General features: G+C 39.1%; 1 protein-coding gene across 1 annotated transcript in view; it reads right to left on the bottom strand.

The window, feature by feature from the left end:
* ME2 (malic enzyme 2) overlaps nucleotides 1–16,058 on the bottom strand; it is a 41,688-nt gene that overhangs the window by 7,386 nt on the left and 18,244 nt on the right. Inside the window, exons 6-15 of the mRNA XM_067545405.1 lie at nucleotides 15,737–15,898; nucleotides 14,289–14,392; nucleotides 13,823–13,932; nucleotides 13,615–13,712; nucleotides 13,059–13,172; nucleotides 12,852–12,966; nucleotides 11,356–11,498; nucleotides 3,280–3,382; nucleotides 2,643–2,713; nucleotides 1,179–1,277 (exon numbers count right to left, since the gene is read on the bottom strand). Coding sequence (XP_067401506.1) covers nucleotides 1,179–1,277; nucleotides 2,643–2,713; nucleotides 3,280–3,382; nucleotides 11,356–11,498; nucleotides 12,852–12,966; nucleotides 13,059–13,172; nucleotides 13,615–13,712; nucleotides 13,823–13,932; nucleotides 14,289–14,392; nucleotides 15,737–15,898 — 1,119 coding nt within the window. The remainder of the gene's footprint in view (nucleotides 1–1,178; nucleotides 1,278–2,642; nucleotides 2,714–3,279; nucleotides 3,383–11,355; nucleotides 11,499–12,851; nucleotides 12,967–13,058; nucleotides 13,173–13,614; nucleotides 13,713–13,822; nucleotides 13,933–14,288; nucleotides 14,393–15,736; nucleotides 15,899–16,058) is intronic.

Raw genomic sequence — 16,058 nt, 5'->3', positions numbered from 1 at the left:
GCATGCTGAAAGAAAATCTTGCTACATGTCCTAAAAGGTGTATGGCTTGGGCTCATTTTGACTTCTTGTGTCAATGAGTTCCATAGCTGGTGGCCCTCAATTGAGAGTACTCTGTTCCCATGAGTTCAAATCTAGGCTCCAAAAGCTAGAGAATCCCTTGTGGGCAAAACTACAATAGATTATGGTACAGGAAGAAACATTTTAGTCTTTTTAGGACTTTATAGATAAGGACCAGAACCTTTTAAGGGACCTAGAACTGTAAGGATGTCAAAGAAATCAAAGGAGCAAAGTCAATACCAGACTGAAGCATGTAACTAAACTAATATTTCACAAATCTCCCTTATTATATCAGAACCATAAAAATGTAGGGCTAGCAGGGACCTCAAGAGGTCATCTAGTCCATCATGGGGCAGGATTAAGTATACTTAAGCCATCTCTAACAAGTGTTTGTCTCACCCGTTCTTAAAAACTTCCAATGATGGGGTTCCACAATCTCCCTACGTAACCTGTTCCATTGCTGAACTATCCTTACAATTAGAAGGTTTTTACTAATTTGCAACCTAAATTAAATCTCACTTGCTGCAAACTAAACCGATTACTTTTTGTCCTACCGTCGATGGATGTGGAGAACAATTGATCACTGTCCCCTTTATAACAACCTGGTACATATTTGAAGACTTATCAGGTTCCCCCTCGGCCTTCTCAGTTCTTTCATCTTTCCTCATAGGTCAGGTCCTCTTACTCTGTTGTTCTCCTCTTAATTTGTTTACATTTTTTTTAAAGTGCAGTGCCCAAAACTGGCATAATACTCCAGCTGAGGCCTCACCAGTGCAGAGAGCAGGACAACTCTCTCTTATGTCTCATATACAACACTCTGTTTACTACATTCCAGAATGACAGTTTTTGCAACAGCATCACACTGTTGGCTCATATTCAATTTGTGATCCTCTATAACCCCCGATCCCTTTCAGCAATACTGCTGCCTATTCACTTATTTCCCATTTTAGATTTGTGCATTTGATTTTTCCTTCCTAAGTGTAATACTTTGCACTTTTATCAATAAACTGAACATTGGTCTGTTCTTTTTTGTCCCAAATATCATGCTACAGAGCTTGGGAGGTTTATATAATGTATAGGGTACCTTTTAGCATAGGCCAAGTTGTATGCTATCCACTTACTTTAACAGCAATGCAAATAGAAACTTCCTTGATGTTGGACAGTGGTGGATAAAGCCTTCCTTGGGCAAGCTCTTCATTAGTCAACTGGTCTGTCAATGCCTGTATTAAAAACAAATATTAGCAATGTATTGACCCCTTCCCAGTAGGTGATGCAACGCTAAACTGAAAAAAAAAGGAATGTGTTCCTGAGTTCTTACTGGTACAGTTTACCTGAAATACATATAAAAGTGCTTGATATAAGTCAGTCAAAGCCTCAACAATTACCATAAAGATGCACGCTGCAATCTGTGTCCAAATCAACAAGCCTCTCCCTTATTAAATATTATTATTAGATTTTTAGCATCTAAGCTGACGTCACATGTTTCTTTGTTGAAGTGCCAACATTTCAGTGTTAATGACAGTAAATGAATAAGTTACAAGGGAGCCACTCCACCACGGGGCTGGCCCAACTGTTAAGCCATTTAACATGGACACACAAAATGTTGGATCCCATCATTCCACTCACCTCCAAATAAAATAAATGAGTAAATAAAAAAAAAAGATGGAAAGAGGACAGGTAGAGACCAAAAGAAGCTGCAGAAGGTGATGGAAGAACAAAACAGAAATTACAACAGGAATTGGACAGCGCCCCTTTGCCCTTATGTTTGCAATAAAAAAGAAAAAGCACACAATAAAAAATTCACACACACTCTATTTCAAGGTTTTTTTAACACATTTTTTCTTTCTACCTTTGTTCTGTCTAGTAGCAACCCTAAAAAGCCCTGGCTACAAATTCTCCCAGCAAAAACATCACCCGCCCAGCTTTCAGATGATTTTTTCCCTGGAGTGCAGAGACTTCTGCTGGTGAATCAAGTCCATAAAGTTGGATTACACAGGGCAACATGGGGAGAGAAAAGAACATCAGCCCTAGAACTGATCAACAAATGGGGTACTCCCCTAGCTCTGTGAAAAATCTAATTGGTTTGTTGGAAATTGGAGACCCAAAACATTTTGGCCAAAAAAGTTAAATATTTTGATTTGGATATGCTGCTGTGGTGCCTCATGGCAGTTATATGGGTACCCCATTGCCCATTCTCCAAAAGCCAAGCTCCCTCACTGAACTCCCATAATGCACCAAAGTCTGCTCCCCTCTTGGAGAAGGGAAGTGGTGCATCACAGGAGACATAACCCAGCCGGGGAACAACCCGTAGAGAATGGGGACACGAGGTAATCAAACTATAATTCCCATGAGGCACTGCAGCTGCATTTACAAATTTCATATTTTCAGGTACTCTGTTTTAAACAAAAAGATTAAAAAATTTTACATAAGCAGACACTTTCCACAAAAAATATTGATAATCAAAACCCAATTTTCTACTGAAAAACTGTTTCAGTGGAAAAATTTTGACCATTCCCACTCAGCCCAACATGTCAAATGAACTTACTTCACCTTTCAAAAGCCATAATCTATGTTTGAACACATACCTTGGCAGCCTCGAGGAAGACCTTATCACTAATATGCCGAACACCGCTGAGGATTACAGCCAGAGCCACACCTATAATACAATTATTGATAATATTATGATAACATCTTTTTTTAATGTGCAGCCCTGCCATTGATAGAGCACAAGGAATGCAGACAAGACCTAAAAAAAAGGATTTCAGATTTATGGATATGATTTTTTAACCTCCTCTGGCAAGTGCCAATAGATTCACAGCAAAGGAGAGAGAGAAGTGCTAATTTTGCTGCATAAGCATATATAGAAATTTGGAACACTCAAGTGCCACACTGGATTTTTTTTGGTTAATGAGCAAAATCTTGGTTCATACACATTCACTTGAATTGGACGTTAAACACAAAATTTCTGGAGACTAGTCACTGTTGTCCTAGTAATATATCAGAAATTGAATGTGCAACTTTGTGGGGGCTGAACATTTTTTGTTAAACAAAATTACACCACGATGCCTCTTTTGCACCATTATCTGTGCAAAAGTAAGTAAAAGAAAGCATCTTTACAAAAACTCATCTGACAGGGGTCTCCAGGCAATGAATGCTGCAATATTAGTAAAAGCTTTGAAATAATCTCATCTGAAAGTGGAAGGACAGAATTCTCTATCCTACCTGGAAAAATATAGGCATTGTTTCCTTGACCCGATCTGAAGGATCGTCCATCTTTCAAAACCACACGCTCGAACGGACTGCCACTGGCAAACAAACAACGTCCCTGTTAAACAAGAGGGAGTAATTCACAGAGCCTGTGTTACATAAAAATAAAGTCATTATGAAGGAGAAACTTACCACATCACAGTCACCTAGACCCCAAGGTACTTAAGCATGGGCCTAATTTTTTCACATGCTTTAAGTCAGGCCCATGCTTAAGTGTCTTGCTGAATCAAAGCTCTGCAGTCCATCATCACGAAAACCAAAACTCACACCAAACAACAGCCTGGAAGATACAAAAATATTAGCAAGATTTCCTTCTGATTTGCAAACATCAGGAAACTAAAAGTAAAAAGCATACCTGTCAAACTAGGCAGGTTTCTAAGGAGTGGAAGATTTCTACTAGTTTAAAAGATATTAATTCCTCTTACTAGCACACAGTTCTCTAGGAAAGTAAAGCCTTCTGTGGGACTACCCACAGGATTAAAGTACATTACCATGATTAATTATTATGTGTATTGTGGCAGCACTTAGGTGCATTAGTCATAGAATCATAGAAATGTAGGCCTGGAAGGGACCTCGAGAGCTCATCTAACCCCCCCACACTGAGGCAGGACCAAGTAAACCTAGACCATGCCTGACAGGTATTTGTTTAACCTGTTCTTGAAACTGCCAATGACGAGGATTCCATAATCTCCCTTGGAAGCCTATTGCAGTGCTTAACTATCCTTAGAGTTGAAAAGATTTTCCTGATATCTAACCTAAATCTCCCTTGCTGCAGATTAAAGCCTTTTACTTCTTGTCCTACCTTCAGTGGACATGGAGAACAATTGCACATAGTCCTCTTTATAACAGCCCTTCATGTATTTTAAGGCTGTGATCAGTTTCCCCCTCATTCTTCTTTTCTCAAGAATAAACGTGCCCAGTTTTAACATTAACTTTTCCTCATAGGTCAAGTTTCAAAACTTTTTATCATTTTTGTTGCTCTCCTTTGAACTTTCTCCAATTTGTGCACATCTTTCTTAGATTGTGTTGCCCAGAACTGGACACAGTACTCCAGCTGAGGCCTCATCAGTTCAGAGCAGAGTGGGACAATTACATCCAGTGTCTTACATACAACACTTCTGTTAATACATCCCAGAATTATTTTTTCCACAATTGCACCACGTTGCTGACTCACATTCATTCAATTTATGATCCTTTTCGGAAGTACTACCGCCTCGCTAGTTTTTGTACATTTTGTAGTTGTACATTTGATTTTTCCTTCTTAAGTGAAGTACTTTGACTTTTCTTTATTGAATTTCATCTGGCTGATTTCAGACCAATTTTTCAAGATCATTTTGAATTCTAATCCTGTCCTCCTAAATCCTTCCCAGCTTGGAGTCACCCACAAATTTTATAAGCATTCTCTCCATTTCATTATCCTAGTAACTAATGAAAATATTGAATAGTGCTGACTCAGGACAGATACTATTCAATATCTTCCATCAATGACTTGACCAGGCCTCCCGTTGTGCTAGATGCTACACAAACACAGGACAAAAAGATGGTCGTTGCCACAAGGAGTTTACAATGTAAAATATAATTTAAGAAACAATAGGCATATAAACAGAAAGATGGGAGCACAAGGAAACAATGAGACAATATTGGTCAGCATGACAGGCTGTGGTCTGAGTATGTGATTAAATGCTCTGCTAAATCAGAGCCTCTAGAAGGAATGTATTATGCAATTGATCCTCTCTTGCTATGAAGATGTTTTTAATCATTAAGAAATATTAAAAGTAGCCCAGAGGTTTGATTATGAAATCTGCTTGCCCTATACTCGAGCAATCTCTTCATCTAGTTGATACCTGAAAACTAAATGGCAGCAAATCATGAAAATAATAAAATTTCAACATTTACAGCTCCATATCAATCTCACACGTGAGAACACATCACCATGTATGCAAAAAGTTATGATACTGTGTTTGACAATGCAGGCCTGTACATGTGAAGTCAGGATCAAAAAATGCTATAAATGAAAAGAAAAAAAAATTGTTGCAAAACAGCAGAGGGCACCAAACCATCACCATACTCTTCTAAGGGCTAGCCAGTGGAAAAAGAATAAGTGGTAAGAGTTTATTGATGGTTTGTTTCTTCATGCTCTTGGAGGTTTGTCTATGGACTTTCTCATTAAGTGTTATTTTAAAGTTTCCCATTTACAATGGTTAAGCCATTTCCAAAGTCAAGAAACCCACAGGGCTGGGTGTGGAGGGTTGGTAATTACAAGACAAAACTCTATTAGTAAAATGACAAGGAGAACGCTGAGTAATTTTGGATAATCAAGATTTTGGCTAATAAAGGGAATTCTCTATGTAATTATTAGGTGTCAAAGAAGATGACCCTGTTTAAGATAATGGTGAATTTTGGTGAGAAAATGGTGAGATCGTGCTGACTGCACTTCAGAGAAATAATGATTCTGAAAATGGACATTATATTGGGCGAAAAAAATATGAACTGCCAAAAGTGTTAGAAAAATAAAATTTGGAGGACTGTAAAAATTAAAATCTTTCTTCCGTTAACCTATTATATTTCACAGCTTCAACATATCAGTCAGTCGGTCAGGTGAGGTCGCGTCGGGTCAGTCAGTCAGTCAGTCCCCCATTATGCATCTGTCGTTTAGGGCAGTGACAAAGCTCCTCCACTCCTGTCTGTTTCTGGCAAGTCTTTCAATGGTTCCCCAGCTGTGTCGCAGGTTTTTCAGCTGAGCTTCCACAGCTGTTTGCCATGTTGTTTTTGGGCAGCCTTGTTTTCACTTGCCTTCATTGCTATTCTGGTGATGGAATCAACTTCCATTCGAAACACATGGCCAATCCATTTCCAGAGTCATTGGTAATGATGGTGCTACACTGCATAAATAGATCTTGATTTGATATTGTTCTGGTCCAAAATATACAGAGGATTTTTCTGAGCCACATTGTATGAAATGAAGACAGCTTGGACATGTCATACTTTGCCATTCCCCAGAATTCTGCACTATAAAATAGTGTTGAAAGTACACAACTTTGATAAATCTTAAGTTTAGTTTTGATGTTATATTTTGCTGATTTCCAGACTGTATTTAAGCTCCTAAAGGTGTTCCTGGATTTATTGATTCTGTTCCAAATGTCCTAACTTGTTCCACCATCTTGGCTGATGGTACTGACCAGGCATGTGAATGTTTTCTACATTAGTGAGAACATAATCCTCTGTCTGTACTGGTGATGGTGAGGCAATATTAAAAGTTATATCTGTCTTATTGCGATTGAATTTCAGTCCAATTTGCTGGCTGAATATGTTGAGTCGGGTTGTTTTCTCTCGTATATGATGATGGGTATGTGATAAGAGAGCAAGATCATCTGCAAAGTCCAAGTTTTCAAGGAATGAGAAGGGTGTCCATCTAATACCTCTTGGCATGTCTTCTATTGTACGCCACATTACCCAATCAATGGCAATGTTAAAAAGGATTGCAGACATAACACACCCCTTCGATAATCCTATTCTGACTTCAAAATGAACTCACTGTGACCAACACTACATGTAAAGTTGGAATAAAAGCTTTTAATGATGTTAATTATACAGAGAGGGATTCCATAAGCCTGGAAAATATGCCATACGCTGATGCTGGGAATGCTGTCAAAAGCCTTCTCAAAATCTATGAAATTTATATAAAGTTGTTGTTGCCATTCTAAGCATTGTTCTTTTATATTTTGTAGAGCAGCAGTTCTCAACCGGTGGTATGCCGAATCCGCTGCCGGAAATTCCCCCCACCACCACCGCCACGAAACCCCACCGCCAACGAAAGTCCCCGCCCCCCCCCCCCACGAAACCCTGCCTCCGAAAAGGGGCAAATGGCGGCAGGGTTTCGGCGGAGGGCATTGTTCCCCCCATATAACCCCGCCGCCGCTGAAAGTCCCCCCACTTTTTTTCCCGAGTGGTACTCGGGTCAGGTACAGTCAGGTCAAGTGGTACTTGACCTGACTGTACCTGACCCAAGTGGTACTCGGGAAAAAAAGGTTGAGAACCGCTGTTGTAGAGTAAAGATATGATCTGTGCATCCACGCCCTTTCCGAAAACCAGCTTGCTCTTTTCTGAGAATACTATCAACTGCCTCGGATATATGCTGGACTATGATTTTACAATACCTTACTTGGCACAGATAAAAGTGTAATACCACGCCAGTTATTACAATCATGGAGAGCTCCTTTCTTTGGTATCTTCATTAAAACCCCATTGATCCACTCATCTGGCACTTTTTCTTTTCCCAAACTGATGTAAATAGAGGGGCAAGATAGATGCTGCTAACTCAGGATTAACCTTGAGCAATTCTACATTCAAATTATCCTTGCCAGGAGCTTTCCCATTTTTTAAAGATTTGATGGCTTGAATGATCTCTTCCTTTATTGGGGTATCCGTGTTGATATCAAGATCGTCTGCCTCCTGAACGTCTGTTTCCTCTTTAGATGGCTCCCTGTTCAGCAATTCTTTGAAATGTTCAATCCAACGCATTTCTTGTTCTTCTTCTGTTGTCAATTGGCGGCCTTGTTTGTCTCTGATGAGAGTGTTTGTTGGTGTTTACTACTACTAAGTCGCGTAATTTTGTAGATGGTTCCTTGTTCACCATGGACAATTGCATCCTCTGCTTGTACTGCTAGATTATCAATATAATGTTGTTATTCTGTTCTCATAAGGCATTTAACCTCCCCATGTGGTATTTGTCCTTTAGAGTCTGAGATTTTGTGTCTAAAACTTTTTTCTTTAGGGTTTGTCTGGTTTCTATGGCTTTCCATATGCTGGATGTAATCCACTCCTGTATTTTCTTCTGCCTGTAGCCTAGATAGGCTTCACTACTCTGTTTATAAATTGTTGTTACTTTATCACACCTTTTCACCTCATCTGGGTTTCACTCCTCTTCATCAAGATCTGCAAGTGCCTAAAACCTGTTCTTTAACTGCAGAACAAAGACTTTCTGTATTTCAGATTATTTTATTTTATCAATGCCATGACGTCTATATCTCTTGTTTGATGGACCCACACGTCTCATTTTAACTTGATGAAGGGTGTCACAAGGTGGTGATCACTATCAACATCTGCTCCTCTTCTCACTTTTACATCTATCAACGAGTGTCGTGATTTACCATTAATATTATATGAGCAGTCTGGTTCTTATCTCTGCCATTTGGAGAACACCATGGCAGCTTGTGAATTGCATGATTCTGACAGAGTTCCACTGATGACTAGATCATTCATATTACAGAGATCAACAAGCCTCTCTCCGTTTTCATTCTTAGTGACACACCCATGTCTTCCCATTGGTCTGTCATTAATTGTGTTATCCTTACCGACCTTAGCATTCAGGTCTCCCATGACGATAGTTAAGTCATGGCAGGGTACCCTCTCCAACTTCGCCTGTAGTGTAAGGTAGAATTTGTCCTTGCTTTTTCATCACTATCATTTGTCATAGCATAGCACTGAATCAGAGTGATATTACTGTGTTTCCCTTTCAACCTGACTCTCATAAATCTGCTGCTGATGGGCTTCCACTCAAGCAGAGATGGCTCCACTCCCTTCTTCAGAAGGATGGCAACACCCTTATAATGTTGTTCATCATCACGTCAGGAATACAGAAAAGTTTCTCCAAAGGCTGTTGTTAATCTTCTTGATCCCATCCATCTACTCTCACTGGCACCCAGAATGTGTAATCTATAGCGTCTCATCTCTGCTGTGACCTGACCTAAGCTTCCTTGTTTTGTACCTTATCCGTACGTTCCAAAAACCAACGTTGGTTTTTGTCTTAGTGTTGAGCACTTCAGTCTTCATGGCAGTGGCTTCCTTTCAGCTTTCACCCCTGGCAGTCATACAGGTCATTAACTCCTGAAGGCCATTGCACACAGTAATGGTTTATTTCTCCACCACTGTCTCTGTAACATATTTTGTTTTTTTACAGGACAGGTTTGTTAGCCCTGTGCCTAACCCCCATCCTGGAGGGCCAGGTGTCTATTTTTATCTGGTCCCTTCCCCCACAGGCCAATCCGCATGGTTGAACCTACTGGGAGCAAGAAAGCCCCCAGTCAACAGAGACTCTGGGGATTGTTAGGGCATGCAAGTTCACACATCAAGGGACAGCTCAACATTAGAATACGATCATTTTACACATGCATATGAATGGTGGATTATGGGAAATAATTAATAGAAATTAAGGCAGTTCCTATACTGGAGAAAAATAAAGATTCCCTCCCCAGCTACTAAGGACTAATTGTTTTGAGTATCACCCTGCCTCTTCATAGTGGTGTTTAAATTGTTCTACCACACCTGGATCTAACCAACACTATCTTGTGTTGGAAATTGACAGTGATAAATGTTCCAGGGAGTGCACTTCAGCATTCTATTTACACACATGGGCGATTCAGTGGAGACAGATGTTGTTGTGTAGACCTTCTCTAAAGTGAGAAACAAAATTGGAGTTGACCCTCATTCAGATCACATGTGGATAAGTTCCCCCTATAGACATCCATGGAGCTACACTGATTTATAGCAGCTAAAGACCTGGCTCTATCATCTGTTCCTGTTTACCTTCAATCCAAAGTGTCTGAACTATGAATTTTGAGTTTTATATTTTATTGTATTTTATAAAATATTGCCTAATAAACACCTGGGGAATAGCCAGTATACAAAGAATTAATTGCCTTAAGGGACTAAACGCCTTGCATAGGAACTCCCTTGTGTCATAGAACTCTGGAATAGAGTAGTTAAAACCTAAATTTGGTCCAAAAGCTTTTTATCTCTGACTAGGGCAGGCCTTTGCCCCTGAAAAGCCTCTGCTACAGGCCCACTGATCTGGGGGAGAATTAGCAACATGTATGAGAATCTCAGCTTTCATTGGGGAAGCAAGTTTCAAGCCCTTTACCTTGCAAAGACAGCCTTAAAATGCAACTTGGTCAATAGCACTGTAAAGTGATCACTAACGCTGAAGGGAACAAATGACAAATACACATTTCTGCAGCAAGAAGCACCTAAAGATTTTACGTAAGTGAAAGTTTAAGTTTGGGATGTACTCCAAAGAATCATTTCACTAACCAACTTTCGTCCCCACCCTTCAAAAAAAAAAAAAAAAGTCTTCATGCTAGCCCTGTGGAGCGTGGTGAGATAACACAGGACAAGAGTGAGAAAGTTTTAAGTTGAAAGCATGGCAAAAAATTGTTTGTAGCCAGCTCTGAACAGCTAAGGCTGGCTCTCCCACTGCACTGCGCTTTTTTCCCCCCCTAGCTCTTCCCTCTTTGCCCCTCTCCTCAAACAAAAATCAGTTTTATTTGCACATGGCTTAAATACTGTGCAGAAGGATAAAGGTTTTATTGGGTTTTCTTTTAGTAAATGCAAACACTGGATCTGAACTCGCTCACACTGGGATAAGTTAGCTGCAATACCCCTGAAATCAGTGGAATTACATTGGTGTGTAAATCCAGAGTGAGAGAGATCCGAATCAGTCTGCTGTGCTTAATTTTAAGTGTTCTGACCAACTCAAACTTTAGGAAATTAAGTGCAGAGTATGAGCCTTGGGCTGTACAAAGACATTCCCTGTTCTGAGGGCCTGATTCAATGTAGGTAAAGAGCGCACTAATTAACCATTTCCAGGTTATAGCTGGTTTCTGTCATGATCATTACAAATAAAATAACTGTTTCTTTAAAAACAAAAGCTAAAAATAGTCTCAGAAACAATGTCAGTCAAGGTCTGAAACACAAACTACTCTCAGTAACCAATAATTACACTTCAATATTATCGTCAAAATAGAAACAAGATTTAGACCTCATTACAAAGTAATCACCTGCCAAATGTAATAATTTAAAATCAGAGTTGCTTTTTAATTTATACCAAGAAAAATATGCATTTGAAATTGAAAGGCAATGAGCAGTTGTATTCTTTACATGGAGAAATTCCAAGTTTAAATGCTTGGATTTTTGCACTCTCATATTATAAAGCAAAACAATGTATGTGCACTGATATTTTTCATCATTATGTACCTCTGTTAATGTATAAGCTTCTTCAGCAGTGCATTCAGCTTTCACTGTAGGGTTACTTAGTGCAAATATTATAGGTCTTTCATTGATGGAACCCATTGCTTTGATCACATCATGGGAAAAAAGTCGGCCAGCCCCTGCAACTCCTGAAATAAATTGAAAGATACAAAAATTAGCTACACATGTAAAATTGGACAATGACTGCAAGAACTTTACACTGTATATATTTATTTCTGATGTGAATCAAGATTATTTATTGCTAAAATGGTCATCACACTCGGGAAAACCAATAAAAGGCTTTGAACAAATATTCATCATTCATTAAAACAAGTTATATCTAGAAAATGAGCTCTGGAAACAAACAAACAATCTTACACTATCAGGAGAGGGACAAGATAACCCAAAAGGTTTTTCCAATCTCTAATTTGAAATGCTTTATAAACTGAAATCCTACATTATTCAAAACCTAGCAAAGACAGTACAAATCAGTAAAACTAATTCTAGGCCAAACTTGAATTTTCAAAGTTCAGACATTTTTTAGTTATTTATAAGAGGGAAAACGGGCTTTAAGAATAAGGAATTCCTCCTCCCCACAATCATTTTATAACTAAAAAAGTGTAATGTAACTGACATTCATTTTTATGTATTTGTGCATCTGTATATGCGCACACATACCTGCACACGCTCGGGGCAGACACTTAGTCCAAAACCATTTTTTTTAAAGTTATGTGCACGATGAAAACATGGGGTTATAATAGAAGCCATTTTGCAGCCTTAATTATAGTAGTGGCTACTAGTGGTTGTTATAATTAACTCATACATACATATACTCACGCATCCACTGACACAATGAATGTTCTGAGGCAGGGACTGAGGTGCAGAGCAGCTGCTTTGCATCAAACTGCTGGCAGATCCTAGCTCAAAAGTCAGTGTACCCAGGCATGGGAAAATCACTTCAGCATTGGGGGTATCCTGATGACACAGGGTATGCAAAGCAGCTCCTATACCATCTCTCTCCCAGCTGCTGGAGTAGGAATGTGACAGGAGAAAGGACGGGTGGCTGGGTCTTCTTTATTTCTCACCGATCTGCAGCTGCAATATCATTCTTTTGGGGCCACTGGCAATCAGTGTAACTCAGACTAGTCTGTAGGCTGTTCTAAGATATGCCAGCAGACTGGCCTCCCAGGATTGGAGTGGGCAGCAAAACAGGTCATACCCCTGAGTTGCACTTTGATCAGCTCAGCCATAGCTAAGGAGCTGAGCCTGTATGTATTACACACATGATACATGTAAAATGGCTTTGGGGCTCAGTGTATTTTAAAAGAGTGGACCAAATTCTGCCATCATTTACGCCAGTGCAAATGCAGAGTAGCCCCATCAACTTATTCAGGGCTATGCTGTATATCCTCTGGTAAAGAGAAAGCAGCAACTGGCCCAGTGACAACAATATCGAATTAATGACATACATTATCTAAAGAGTCTGAAATAAGTTTACTGACCAATAATAGCTGATGGCTGAAGTACATTCACCGCATCTACAAATGTCTTTGGCACCTGGTCTGGAGGTTGGTGCGTAAATGATTCTTGATTGGCATCTACCTTTTGTTCTCGACCCTAAAGATTTAAGTTGATTCCGATTGTGAGAAGGAAAGGAAAGAGAACGGCAATGTGTATTATGTTATTCCAAAGGCCTGATAGACCCTCACCTGAACCAACAGGCCATATTTATCAAACATCCATATTTTCTTATATGCTTCCTCTGCAGAAATACCACTTTCCATCATAGCCATAACGATGAGGTTTGCAATTCCAAGAGCAGCCTGACAGACAAAGAACAAGTATTTGAAAATAAAGGAAACATCCATCAACTTAACTTACTAAGAAAACCATGGCACATTTCTTTCCAATATGGCAAAAATCAACATACTTTCTACATACTAACATAAAATACTTTCTCTCTCACACAGAATCATAACTTTTGGGGCTAAACCCTGCCATTGGTTTCATGGGACCATCTTGCTTTAAGAAGTCTGTAGGGATGAAGTGAGAATCTGGCCCTTGAAAATTATCCTTTTGTAAATGTTAAACCCAAACTTCAATCTAAATAATCTTCTGTAAAGAAGCATTTCCTTTATGCGAATACATTTCAGTAGGCCTCACACATACAGAGTTCTGTAAGAAAACACATAGTACACCTACACCCCTTTTTACAGTTCTATGGGATTTAACTTTTATTGCTCTGGAGACCATTGCAAAACTCACCTCTCCTGCTCCCAGAAACAAAACTTTATGCTCTGTGATTGCTTTCCCAACAACTTTCTGTGCTGCCAGCATTCCTGCTAAGGCCACTGCAGCGGTCCCTAAAAAGGAAATAAAACTCTCAGGAGAACTGAATAGACTGACATGATAGAATCTATTTATTGGGGAAGGTTTTCACATATGTAGCAAGAGTCAAAAGTGAACATTTTACCCTGAATATCATCATTGAAGGTGCAATATCTCTCTCTGTATTTCCTCAAAAAACGGAAAGCATTATGATTCCCAAAGTCTTCAAACTGAATAAGTGTGTTATGGCCGTACCTAAAGAACACAGCAAAATATTTTATCATCAATTGACACACTAATAAAAAATTCCTATATATACACACAGAGTTGTTTAGGGACAGAAGCAGTCCTCGGACTCTTCATGGAAATGGTTAAATGCCATCTCTGTCCTATACATGTTTAACACAGAGGACAGGAGATGTGCCCAAAGTCAAATACGAAGTCACTGGCAGAGCCAGGACTAGAATTCAGGTCTCCTGATTCATAGTCCTGTATACTAGTCACTTGACTGCATTCTCTCCCTATATGACATTTTAAAAGGAAGTCGTGTGATGTTTTCCATGGCCCACTACTTCTTGACACATTTCTGCGTAACTAATTCAGTACCATACCTCTCTGTAATGGCTTCCATAAATTCATCAATCAGGTCATCATAAAGCTGTGAACGGTCTCTTTTTTGGTACAGGCCCATGTAAAATGGATCTTTTAATAGTGTCTATAAAATAAACCAAAGATAGCAGCAGAATGAAACCACTCATTCAATACACTCTCTCCAAAGTTCTAAGTAACGTATTTCAAGACATACCCAGAGATAAGATACTGAGAAGGATTTCAACTGTCTTTCCTTCTGTGAATATTTTCACAGTTGAATTTCTAGCTAGCCATAGTCAGGGAGCCATGAATTTTTTTTCTGCAGCCATTTGGAGAAAATGCTGCAGAAATCCTATGTTTTGGTGGCAATTCTCTGGATTTTGTTGTAGTCACCCACCATTTTTTTGCTCCCTTTTTATCTCTCCCTCTGATTTCTCCCCCACTCCATCACATTCACATACTTGAATTCTAGCTGCCTTAAATGAGACAGCTCCATGTCTAGTTGAGTTTGCAACTTAAGTGGAAATCAAAACAACATGCGTGAGTCTAAAGTGTTTATGAAAATAAACTTTTCTGGGGAAGGGGGAAAAATTGGGAAACTGGTTAAAATGAAAAACACGGAAATAGGGGAGAAATTTTCTTCTAAAAAGAGAATCGGGAAATAAAATTAGCTGAAAAGAGTAAGAGGGGACATTTTAAAGGCACAAAGGTTAGTTAGCTACTATTTGTGCCTTTGACAGTCTCCCTTCAGATGCTTAATTGGGAGAGATGTTTCAGCATCATCTTAAGTCCTCTCTTTTCATTAGTTTTGTTAGTAGTTAAGTACAAATTGTTTGCTAAGACATAGGAGTATTGTTTGATTTTGTCTATAGTGAATCTAGCCTCCTGAAACATAAAAGGTCTAATAGGGTCTAACTGGAAACCCTTCAGGGTAGGGATTGTGTCTTCCTATGTGTCTACACAACAGTTAGGAACAAGGAGCCCCAGTCCCTGCTAGGCATTTCTGCAATATAAATAAAATAGACAACAATACTACACTGGGAACAAACATAAAAAGGAACAAGTTATGAGGTTAGGCAAATATCGACTGGTACCTGAAAACATAACATCACTGTCCTTACAGTGGGATAAATCAACGTTCAGAGTAACAGTCCTTTAATAAATCTGGTTCAATCTTCCAGCAGATTAAAAATCAGGTCACCTTTCTCCATTGCTTTGCACTTGAGACCATCATTCAAGTAACAGTCCAAATGCACCACTTCACCTTATATACATAGCTGGGGATTCTCAGATATTAATATTCAGCTTTAAAATAATTCCAAACAGCTGAACATTACATGAGATAATTCAATTTCATCTTACAAAGAGTACTCAGTCGGATACAAGCATCCTCTTACAATACTATTTCACCACAAACCACTATCAAAAGGTGACTTCTTTATGGCATGCAGAATACAGTTTCACTTACTAGATTGTCAGTTCCAACGTCGATACATACAGGCAGGCATTTATCTGGCCGTATTCCAGCACATGCTGTATACAAACATAGTTTTCCTACAGGAATTCCCATTCCATAGACACCCAGATCTCCAAGACCCAATATCCTCTCTCCATCAGTTACTACAACAGCCTTAAAATTAAACAAAGATTAAAGGTAAACTTTGGTAATCCTGGCCAAAGGATAAAGCAATACTGCACAAACTTTTCATGGCAAAATTAACCATTAAAACAAATTAAGAATAGCTTGCAAAGAATATTATCTGTAGTGGCAACACTTAAGCACTTGGGAA

This window comes from Emydura macquarii, unplaced genomic scaffold, assembly GCF_026122565.2.
Source record: "Emydura macquarii macquarii isolate MOO-44397 ecotype Brisbane River unplaced genomic scaffold, CSIRO-AGI_Emac_v2 contig_1045, whole genome shotgun sequence".
In the NCBI taxonomy this organism is placed as follows: Eukaryota; Metazoa; Chordata; order Testudines; family Chelidae; genus Emydura; species Emydura macquarii.
This window is presented reverse-complemented; position numbering and strand designations above follow the sequence as displayed.